Source organism: Synchiropus splendidus, chromosome 14 (assembly GCF_027744825.2).
Source record: "Synchiropus splendidus isolate RoL2022-P1 chromosome 14, RoL_Sspl_1.0, whole genome shotgun sequence".
In the NCBI taxonomy this organism is placed as follows: Eukaryota; Metazoa; Chordata; class Actinopteri; order Syngnathiformes; family Callionymidae; genus Synchiropus; species Synchiropus splendidus.
In genome coordinates this window covers 5,353,489-5,365,315 of record NC_071347.1, presented here as the reverse complement: position 1 = coordinate 5,365,315, position 11,827 = coordinate 5,353,489, and the positions used below count along the sequence as shown (strand labels likewise).

General features: G+C 44.4%; 1 protein-coding gene across 4 annotated transcripts; it reads right to left on the bottom strand.

The window, feature by feature from the left end:
- Positions 1-351: 351 nt before the first annotated feature.
- Positions 352-11,750, bottom strand: LOC128771121 (bromodomain-containing protein 1-like). 4 transcript variants are annotated; one of them, XM_053886289.1, is made up of 12 exons: positions 11,497-11,750; positions 8,375-9,773; positions 8,027-8,186; positions 7,823-7,951; positions 7,089-7,217; positions 6,625-6,937; positions 5,667-6,392; positions 5,401-5,524; positions 4,990-5,114; positions 3,785-3,879; positions 3,370-3,524; positions 353-2,307 (listed from the first exon to the last, which is right to left on the bottom strand). In XM_053886289.1, exons 2-12 carry the CDS (start codon positions 9,754-9,756, stop codon positions 2,121-2,123), a joined length of 3,525 nt encoding a protein of 1,174 aa, XP_053742264.1. In that variant the 5' UTR covers positions 9,757-9,773; positions 11,497-11,750; the 3' UTR covers positions 353-2,120. The 4 variants fall into 4 exon arrangements, with proteins under 4 accessions (XP_053742261.1, XP_053742264.1, XP_053742262.1 ...); XM_053886288.1 differs by lacking the exon at positions 3,785-3,879 and having other exon boundaries at positions 354-2,307; positions 3,318-3,524; XM_053886286.1 differs by lacking the exon at positions 3,785-3,879 and having other exon boundaries at positions 352-2,307; positions 3,318-3,524; positions 7,823-8,186.
- Positions 11,751-11,827: the final 77 nt, after the last annotated feature.

The window sequence follows — 11,827 nt, the reverse complement described above, 5'->3', positions numbered from 1 at the left end:
ATGGGTACATTTATGAAATGTATACGCGCGCATACCGATCAGTAAAGATAACCTCCCAACTATTGAGACGAAAGTGGGAATGGTTCATCGTTCGACGATTTAGTGTAAAGCGCTGGACACAAGTTTGACTGCCTCTCCGATTCAGCAGCAACGCCGTGTTATAGACGGCAACTTACCGCCCCCTGCTGGTCAGGTGTAAAAGAATACTAGTCGCGTCCGTCAAGTGTAAAAAGCCTGCTGTAAAAACTTATGACTCAGCACCATGCCAATTGATTGACTTGATTTTCGCTCAAGTTCTTAATTTTATTTGAACCTTTACAAAACATGTGACTGTGAACATACCACTTAAATTACCAGATTGTAGATATAAAATTGAAAAGTATACTGCCAACACCTGGGGAATCAGACATCTAAAAGCAACCATGGAACATGAAAACATACATAAATAAATTTTAAAAAAATCCTATAATGATCTTAAAACAAAAATGCTTACTAATAATTCCCTGCATTATTTTATTGAACGTTTGCAAATGAGCTGCAACTATTAAAGACAAACAAAATGGTGACACAGACAAATGGGGGGACACCCTGGAAAGGTATTCTGTATCATTTTTGTCCAGAGCGCCACAGTCGTGATGGGTCGATGAGGTTTCACGAAACAGTGTTGTGATTTTCCGAGGCCACCAGATGGCAATGTGTGCTGTAAAACGTTTGGACAACTAATTCAATGACGTCTCAATTTGTAAAACAAGAGCGCCATCTAGTGGACTCTGTACTTTAGGACTCTTACAACACCAACCCTGCAATACTGTTTCAGGAGAACTCTTCTACCATCAGTATGCAACAGCACTGTGGTGCTCAATATTGTCATTGTGCAGAGCATTATCATTATTCATTATCAGAACACAGAAAACGTTCCATGATGGAACAAATGAAGAAGAAAGGCAAACGTAGAGACGGAGCAAAGACATTTCATGTGATTCAATAACATTTTAATTTTTTCAGTGTTTTAGTATAAAAATGCAGATGGGCATCAGCTCCGGTGGTTATATTTGTGTTTCTTTCCCAGAGAATCCGCTAAGGTACCAAAAATATTTACACACAAAAGCCACAACTGGAGGAAACAGAAAGTCTACCACTCCTACTCTGCCAAAGTAAAACACCGTCACCACTCACACTTAATGCTTAGAATTTCTAAATGAAGAAGGAAAGTCAAATAAAAAGACCAAACTGCGGACGAGGAGGAGGTTCTAGTATTTTCTTACAATTCTCTCTCTATAAAGTGATGCATATACATTTCTGTTTTACAATAAATTAGTCCAGGCACATTCTTTTCTCTGCCAACTGAGGAAAAGATGATTCTGACATGATCAAAGATTCACCACGGCACACGGTTAAGTGGAAAGAAAAAAAAAACAAAAAAAACAAAAGGAAAGAAAACGTCGGGCAGCAGATTTTTTTTTGGTTTGGTGTGAATGATGCACTTGAGGCATTTAAACTTTGACAGCATCTATATATTTTTATATAAATATGTACAAACGGAAAGTAGTCGTGTAAAAAACATTCAGATGATAAAAAAGGAGACACACAAAATTAATGCCAGAAATACTAGAACTTAATAAGTTACAAAACCGTAAAAAAGGGAAATAAAATGACACAGTATGCAATGGTCTCTCTCAAGGGAGAGATAGCACCAGCAAGCGCCACCTGCCGCCACTGGGGGCGGTATAGGTGCCGATGGTCACCTCTGACTGTACACACACAAGGTGACTTGAATAAGTTAGCGTCGGGCCTCGATCGGTATATTTACAGCAGCTACGTCTCTCTGGCGGCCGTCGTTGGTGGAGTAAGGTCGTCGCAGCAGCACATTTGAAGGGGTCAGAGGTGAACCTGACATTCAATGCATTCCTCACCGCCAGAAATGGATTTTTCTTGAAACCCGCTAACCGAGTCGTTGCATAGCTCAATGATGGCCCTCGCAGCTACAGTATACGGACGGATCAGTACGGCGGACAGGGAACAAACCAGTAACTGAGTTGTGCGTTTCACACAGAAACCAAAGTCTCTGTCTCATGAAAGAGGGGAGAGGTGCGTAAAGGGAGGAGAGTGGAGAACTGGGTTCAGTCCGTTACAGGCATGTCTGGGTGCTCCAGTACGGCGTGAGCGTCGTTCAGATGTGCCATGGCTCTTTCAAACGCCAGCTGCACGGCTTTCTTGTTGCTGGAACTTCGCGGCTCTGCTAGTTTGATTGCGTCCAGAGTCGTGTCCAACCCGAATGGAAACAATTTGGACCTAGGAAGCCATTGCCTGGTGATGAAGAAGACAGGATTAGATACAGTCACTACTCATCTACTTGCGCCTCATGAGACCTAAGCTGACAAAAATATAAAGGGGAGTCAATGGCGAAATGAAAGTTATGTTCTGATCAAGCATGAAATATGTTATCACATATGAAGTCTGTGAATTTGCTGTCAGAACACTGCTTTTCCACCGGTAGTGGGAGCCAGCAGGCGGCACAAGCTCAACCGGGTCAGTGTTGATGTCAGCAAATGTTTATCTTCTGCCTTTGATAGTTCAGTACCTTTAGCATCTGCCTTAGCGCCGGAGCAGTCGGATTCTGCTGCGACGTCATACATGCGACGTTTGATATGTGTACTGTCAGCCTTTGAGCAATCACAAAGGAGGTGTGCTCAGGGCAAGGACTCGCCTTGAAAACTGCTGAAACTGAGGTGATGAGAGAAACTATTGATTTCTGACAAACGTGTGAAGATTAACAGCCCTCCACTGGGACCAAATATCAAATTAAAAGCCCTAGGAATTAGCATGACATTTAATAAGGTCAGGAATAAATTAAACACATTACGCAAGAAAAACGTTTTAAATGAACAGAGAACATGTCATTATTATTTTCACTATTGAGGTTTCCATGTTTTTGCAATGCAGCAGACCTAATGTTCAGCTTTACTTTGCCTTTTTGTAAGTAAAACTAAACAAAAAAAGGCATCATATAGCAGCAATGTGGACTCCTTGGTTTTACTTTGAATTTGTAAATGTGATTTTTATTAAGGCAATAGACCAAAGATCTGACGGGAAAACCATATCAAAGTTTTTAGATCCTGCGCAAAAGGTCGGGTGAAGTAAGCACTGAAGAAAGTTAGCACTCGCTGCGGTCACAAGTTAGCAGACAGATCTGGGGGAATTTGTTTACTGCCAGCACCCTACCATACCACCACCATACCAGACTTTCTTTAACAGTCAAAACATAGGGTTAACAACAGCAAACAACAGATATCTTAATGAAGATAAGTTTCACAGACCTATAAATATCTACGACCGTGACCACCATTATCACAATCCTTCAGGCCTCACCAGCTGCGTTTGTTGTCGAAGAAGTGGACGAGGAATAGTTTCTCTGCGGACCGGAACTGCATCCGCTCTCCGGCCCTGAGAACGTCCGGCGGCGGCTGAGGGAGGGTCGTCGTCTTGTGATGACGGCCCGTTCTCCTCGTTCTGGGGTCCCGGATCTTTAGGAGGGGAAAAAAACAAAGAGAGGAGAAGGAGGATTAGGTGAGGTGGAGTCAGCACGAGTGACGATCGGGTGGATCTGTGTGGCGCCGGCTGCAGAAGAAAAAGGAGCAGCCAACACATGCAGAGAAACGATCACGCATGCACACCCGCGCCGAATTGGAAGCTTCCACATGGCTCCTAGCACGAGACACAAGCTACAGAAGGCACGATGGCTCATGACACATGGAGCGGACGGGGTGGCGGGACACTCACTCACCAGGGCGGGGAAGGAAGGGTGTCCGCTACATTTAGCCCAAACTAGTTTAAGAGGCTCCAGAACAAATGGAAAGGCAGCGGAGGGTTTCCACACCTCTACAGGAACAACAACAAGCAAATTATAAACATACACACACGCAGACATACACACACGTGCGCAGACACACAGGGTTACAGAGAAACAATGGGGTCCCTCACATCCCAAAATGTGAGTCTTGGGGACACAGGTTTAGATGCGCCATGGTTTTATTGATTATTGTGACAGGAGGAGGAGGAACATGTATCTGCTGATCAGTCGCTCTCACCTGGCCAATTCTACTGGCTGCACACTTTCCACACTACAGTGCTTTCAGCCGGAACACCTGACCCCCGAGCTAATACTGTGTTCCCATTGGCCACCCACTTGCAGTCTCTGGGAGTCATTCCTGGTCCACTGGTCCTTGCTGGTGCGAACAAAGGGAAGGGCCCAAGCTAGCATACAGAAATGTCTCACAGCATCCTCATATGAAGGCGTCTGTGCTGCCCTGCACAGAACTGGGATGCTCTGTGACTGATGGACCCTCACTTCTAATGGGACACCCAGGCTGCCTGTGCAGCTTCGATAAGATATGGACCGTCACAGACAGGAAGCATCACAAAAGGCCTTTATTTTGGGATGAAAAAAGGAAACTACCAGAAGTTGAATGTTATTGTTTGGGTTATTAGATGTAGATGTAGACGTACTTTATGTATTAAATTCCATCTTAAGATTTCACACAAACTCATCTGGTTAGAATCTAGAAAGGAGGTGGACGAGATACAAAGATACAGATGCACATTCAGACATGAATAACATGTAAACACCAATGGTTTAAATCTCGCAACACGGTCTCCTCCATTTACCAGCAACAATGTCGCCCACTGTAATGCTGTTAATTTATTGAACATTTATGAAGTAGTGAACCAGGACAAATCAAACATGACCACTTGAATCCAAACTCCATAGTCCACCACAGACCAACCAGACTGAGAAAGGGCTGGGGTGCCAATCCACTTAGAGAATTATAGCATACACAGAAAAAGAGGGAGATGATGGACTTCCACCTAAAAGGCAAGTTCATTCGTTTGAACAAAGTTATATCCACATTAAAAGCTACACCTGGTGAGTGAACAGAGGTGCTTGCCATGCGCAAACATGCAAAGTTGCCTTTGATTTGCAGCACTCACCTGATGCCACCTCAGCTGACTTGGTGAGCTCCCCATTCTCAACACAGCTCCGAATGGTGCTTTTGTCGTCCACTGTATTTCGACGTGCTCCCGGCCGACATTTCATGCTTTTAGGTGCAATGATGCTGCGGAGAAGGAGGAGGACACCTTCATTTTTCATCTTCGTAGGCAACTGTTCAATAGATGTTTGGCTTTTGGCTCCACATTTACCAGTGCACCAACTACAGTTAAATGACTTGGGTTAGAGGGCATGGAAGCATGACAAACAACTGGCCAACAGTCAACTCTATCAGTTTGGAATATCATGTACCGAGCATTTCACTCAGTACTGATACCACTAAAAGGGTTTTTGTGAGAAAGCATTACATTTATCCCAAGAGACATCAAGTCTTAAGAACTTTATCGGCGCACCTGTTGCCACACAGGGTGCTGCTGCTCGAGATGCTTGACTCTGAAGCGCAGCGCCGCCGAGGTTCTAGTAGACGAGGTGAAGACGAGACATCCTCATCATCCATGGAGAAGCCGTTTGTCATATCTGCAAACACATGACGCCAGATATGAAAATTGTGACATTCTTCAACTTTTTTTTTCTGGATAATCACAATTTATGTTAATCACTCGTGCAGAAATTTTAAAAGGGACGGGTGAAATCTGCTAAAAGGATCGGATTTGCTCACCTGTGCCAAGACGTTTTACCGGCAACTCCTCATCTTCTAAAGCATCCTCACAGCTGCTTCGCCTTCTTTTCTTGGGTAAGAGAAGCGTCTCCAGTCGTGGGATTACAACAGACAGAAAAGATCGGGCACCAAGAGGCGATGATTCTTCGTCTGTTTGCGTTTTCTCCCCATCTGGACTTCCAGAATTGTGGATGGGGGCGCTGGATTCCTGATCAATGCCACCTGAGGTGTCAGCGTGCAGGTCACCGTCGGTAAGAAGGGAGTCTGGGGCATGCCCATTGAGCATTTCACTGGGCAATGAGGTAGACGTGTGTATGTCGAGTTCCATGGCCGAATCATCAGCAGTGGCTTTGACTGGTTTCAAAAGGGGAGGGTCGGAGCTAATAGGTGATGTATCAGTGTGCAGCAGAGGGGTTAAGGGCTCTAGTGTTGGAGGAAGTAATGACTTTTCTTGCAGGGCTGAATGTTCCGGTAGTGGCGGGTCCTCTGACGAACAAGGAGAAGGGTGGTCTGGCTGCTGTGTGGCAGTTGTTAGCGGGGAGGGCAATGGCTTGAGTCTCATCTCGGTACGGACCTCCATGATAGTCTTTTTGAGTAGCTTAAGCCTTTTGCTGCGTGACGGGCTGTGCTTCATAGCCATGCTCAGGTCCAGTTTTGCCAGAAGCTCCTTAAGTTGGACCTCTAGCGGGGTCAGCTGACGATACGCAGGCTTTAATATGCGGTCAACTGAGAAAGACACAATCAAGGCATGTTAATACATTTGGAAGGAACAACATGGAGAATTTTAGATTGACATAAAAAATTATTATCACAGTAAGCGGTGCGTACTGTGCTGGACGTTGTTTGTAACAGTAACATATTTCCCTTATCTTAAAAGGTAACTGCGATTGTGTGGTGTAAAATGTAATAGCACGTGAAGTGAGTAAGTTAATGAATAACCATGAAGTCAAACTATTACCTTCCTCCCACGTAAATAATGGGGGCTCCTCCAGTTTTGGTGCTTCAGGGAGATGCAGTCCACCAGGAAAGTCAAAGCCAATTCTATCCACTTCCTTACGAGCCCTTCGGAGAATGCATCCTCCATGATCCTGCATACGCTGAGCTGCCTTGTAGAAGAACGTGTCCTTGGCATTGTACTTCATGCAGTTGGCGATTATAAGGTCAAAATCTGCCTCAAATTCATCCAGGTTTCGGTAGTGGTGATCGTCGATGCGCTTTCTCATGGTGGAGAAGTCCATGGGATTCTTGATGTGGTCCAGGTAGTCAGGGACCTTTAGACAAAAGGAAAAAAATTAAACATCGAAAGACATTTTCAGTTGGAGAATGTAAATAAACACCAGCATAAAACAAAATATAAACAGAGAATACACTCAAAAATTTTGCGAGAGACGCAATGTAAAAGGTACACAAAATGATACAGACCTCAGCGGTGCTGACTGGCAGAGCAAAGATGCTGTATGAGTCTTTGGCCTGCAACTGACTCAATACTGCTCTCAGTAGGATGTTAAATGGAGTGAGCTGCGCCTCAAGAACCGTCTGCTGCTGCTTCAGCTGTGGAAACCAAACGCAAATATATACATGACAACTCTTTCAAATTCAGTTTACTTGCATAGATTTTAACATCGAAAATGCTTCAGTGCCTTGCTGTGTTTTTAAGGGTACAGTGAAAGACATGACAGAATATAAGGTACAGACAGGCTGACTTGCACTAGCTGAACATAATATCTGCTTCAAGTTCATTTCAACTGTGCTTTTTGTGAACATGCGGTTCTCATGACAAATATGGAGGACAACTAGATTTGACTCCTATAATTTGTTTAATTTGACACTAGAATGTCAAGTGCATCAATAATATCTTTATATCTTTTATTCAGCATGTGACGTGAGACCTAAAGAAAAGATCCCGAGTCAGTTTCTACAGATTTGCCCATGACATGATAGCCTTAACCAAAGACAAAATTATTCCAGGAGCACCCATGTGGTTTTCCAACATTAAAACTACATTGATCTTATTTTACAATTATGCCAAAAATGTTTTTAATTGTTCAACCCAACATAAATCTATGTGAATTAATAATGATTGGGCCAAAAAAAGGGAGCATAATATGAATTTATAAGAAAACTTTTGAAAGAAAAATAATGAGTGACACTCCCACCTCTTCCCTCTTTAGCTTCTCTCTCTTCCTGATGAGCTCTAACAGCAAACGCGCTCGCTCAAGGTCATGGCGTAGACGATGCCAAACCTTCAGCTGCTCCTTGAGAACTTTGTTGGCCTCCAAGCGTTCCTGCAGAGAACACGTAAGATCAGTATGAGCAACAGCCCAGGGTGCGGGAGCATGAAGTTTATCTGAACAACATACTATCTCCTTGGATTTGGGCATCTGAGAGGGGTTGGACTGCAGTCGACGGATCAGCGGCACGTTGTTCCTAGACTGCCGTTTTAACACCCAGTAGCTCAGCACCCGTTCCACAAAGGCACGTTTCCTCTGGACAGCCACTTGATTCAGTATGGTTTCAAAACTGTAGAGTGCAGGTGAGTTTAGCGTTGTGATTGGGAGGTGGGTTAGAATCACGTGGTTCTCAAAAACATTATGCATACTTGTAATTATTTACTCTAGCTGCCTCTGTTATACTTCAATTATAACAATAGCAAAATAAACATAAAATGCGTATTTATTACATGTCAAGGAAAAAAGGGGGAAAATGACCTTGAAGCAGTAATACTGGGCCCTGGGTTGTTGGGAGTTTCGGGTTCTGGTTCTGGTACCACTTTTTTACTCTTTTTCCTGCACCATGCTTTAGACCGGGCCTTCCCTCTTTTCTCGGGCCGCTTGTGACATGCTCCATTCTTGGGATGCTCCTGATATATATTGAGGGGTCGGCGGACACAGTCTTCCGGAGTGTGGCTGCAACAATATGCAGTTTTTTTCACAGAGAAAGTTGGTTTACCTGATGGCGTCACCTCCTTTACAGGCTCCATTTTCATAAAAAGACCGGCTTTCTGGGCACAGCTCACATGAAAGGCTGTGTAACAATTGATCTTGTCACACTGGATGCAGGCCCCCACTCCCTTTCCCCTGCATAGGTAGCAGGTCAGTTTCCAGCGGGCAGGTGGGATATTCCGAACTCCATCAATAGGCTCAATAAAAACGGTATCAGAGAAACCAACCTCTGGTACCCAAAGGGCACAAGCAACATGACCCCAACGGTTGTCATCAGTTTTCTTAAGGGCCCCACCTCTGTTCGGGCAAAAAACACACTCTGCTGGCCTTGAGGGGCACTGAAGACAATGACGGCACAGCCATTGGCCCTCGGGAACGTAAGGAACACCATAACACTCCTGATGTACGGCAATGTTGCATGAGTCACAGAAAAGAATCACATTACTATCAGCACCGTCTCCATCCATGCAAATACAGCACACAGCATCCTCATCGACCAGTGACTGCTGCTCGCTTTGCCCCTGTGAAGTTGCATACGACTCCTTTTCAAAGCGATCCATGAGGAACTCAAACAGGTTACTTGATACTTGACTGGCTCCCTCACTCTTTCTCTTCTCATTAAAGAACTCCAGCCAGGCATAGTCCTCTTCATCCATGTCGTACTCCACCTCCTCATCAAGATCCTCCACCGTCCTTTCTTTGTATTTGTAATAAGCTGGTGGTCTTTTGGGCACCACTGGCAGGTTATATTCAACCGTCCGCACCTTGGGCTCTAACAGGCCACTTGGGTGGTTATGACCGCCGGTGGTTCCACTGCTGCTGGGACTATGTGAGGAGGTCAGTGACGCATTTTTCTTCTTCTGCTGGTTGTTCTTGAGACGAACTGAGCGCATCAGAACCTGCTGTGGCTTCTCACTGTTCTCCTTGTTGCTGTTACACTCCATGATCTCCTGAGCCATTGGGTCATCATCTTTGATAACATCGAGTTTGTCATAGATGCTCAATCTATGCACACGGCCATCCACTTCTAATTCCACAATCCGCTGTGCTTGCGCATACGTCAGCGTCTCACGGTTGGGTGACGGCTTAATCGGTGAAGATTCCCTTTTCAGTGCCGATGGGCGGTGATGTCTACCTTTTTTCTTCATGATGAGGCTGGAAAACACTGTTGAAAAAAAAAAGTCAGTTACTTGCTATGCAGCCAAGGGCTAACTTACAATCCTCTATGTACGGTATAGACACAACACCATAAAAAGATTGGATTGACTTAAGGTCATGGGTGAACATGAAAACAGGCCCAAAATTAATAACCAACAGATAAATACATCTCTCAAAAAGTCACAATATGAGGTAAGCAGATTCACAGTAATATGACATAAGTAATTGAGCTCCTCCAATATATCCGCAGTAGAAAAACTTTTTCAGTTTTAAATTTATTTATTTATTACATTTATGTTACGTGAATGGATTCCATTATTGTCATGTTTTACATAAGATAAATAATTCCAGGTACACACTTAATATGTGTTACACTGTAGGGTTATTGAAACTTTTATCTCAGCTTACCACGTGGTGATTTTTACAACACTGTGTTGGGACGACACTTTCTGACTGTGAAAATATTGTAGTAAATTGTTGAACAACTGTTAGAGCCGGGTAATAATTCAGAGTTCCAAAATCTATTTGAATCAGTTCATAAGGGCCCAAATTGATTCAAGATTCAACTGAGTTTGGCAAGGGATATTCAGTTTAAATATAGTTCAGGGCATATTGCACGTGGAAGAAAAACACAAACAAAAACAATTCAGATAGATTAGTCTACTAAATATTTTACATTATAAAATGTTATTGGGCACTGATGTAGCCCAACCTTTGAGGAACCTTGAAACAACCACCTAAATGAGATCACTACACAAACATGCCCTGTGTATGTAACTTGAGGCATGCATGACATAATAAGCAACTTCCTACTTTCAAGTCATGTGCCATTGAAATGACCAAGTACCCCTTCCTTGCCTATGGCTGACTCGACTTAGCCTCTACTACATGCATGCAGAACAGCATATTGAATGGTTTCAACAAGTCCATGTTTTGCACATAAAAAATGTGCAGACTTTGCAGATATCCCAAATCATGCACACGTTCCACAATCACATTTTGTATTTAAAATTTACATGTTTTCAGCCATCTACTTTCATAGAATCAGGGAAATAATAATAAAGCTTTATTATTGAGGTGAATGTGAGAAAAGTGTGATGCAAGTACGAGGGGGATAAATTGTGTCATCACGTGTTTATTTTCATTAATAATGCAATGGCATTACTAAACCAATTCAGTCCTTTTAAAAATTAGCCCATGTGTAGTTGCAGCTGACTGAAATTCCAGGGCGGAAACGCTTCACTCGGACTGTGTATTTGAACCCCGGGTCCCGAAAAGCAGGACACTTCCACGCCCACCGTGGACAACCCTGTGCCGGCCTCCAGCAGCCGCTGAGGGTCGGCTGTTTCTGGATAACCTCTACTAAACGCAGCGGAGTCCAAGGAGAGCTAGTCACTGCTAGCACCACTACACTGACCTGCATGACAAGGGCTATGCGATTTGATGCAAAACGGTGCGGTCCTTCTAACAAGCCAGTGCTGGTCGTCGTCAATGAACGGATCCCAGTTGTCTTTCCAAGCAGCGGTCACTACCTCCAGTGCTCAGCAAAACGCCATAGTACCACCCGTCCACTAGCCGGACTAGGAAATATGGCGACCAACACAACAAGCAGCTACCCGACGATAAAAGTCGCCCTTTACACGCAAGCTGTCGGATTCCGATGTGGTGTACAGCCGTTGGTTGTGTGGCACTGTATTACAGAGTCCGAAGCAGAGCGCGGCCTCACATACCTCGGTATTTCACAAGAATTCCGCCTTTAAATTCAGCAGCAATGGCGGCGCGGCCTGTGGAGAGCGGTGGCAGTTAAATCCACATCCAGTCCGCTGTTGGCTTCCGCTTTGCCCACGCAAGCTTGGTAGAGACCGACGAGGACTCAGGATAACACAGCCAGCTCCTGGTCTTGCTCTTTAACCAGACTGATATCGGTGAAAAAGTTTAAAAGCGACAGCAGAGGCAGAGATCCGCGGCGGCGAAGCTTCTTCCCCCAACAACAATGCGGTTGTAGGGACGTCGCGCTGTGACGTCATTACGCAACAAACGGAAACACCAAATGAAAGAGGT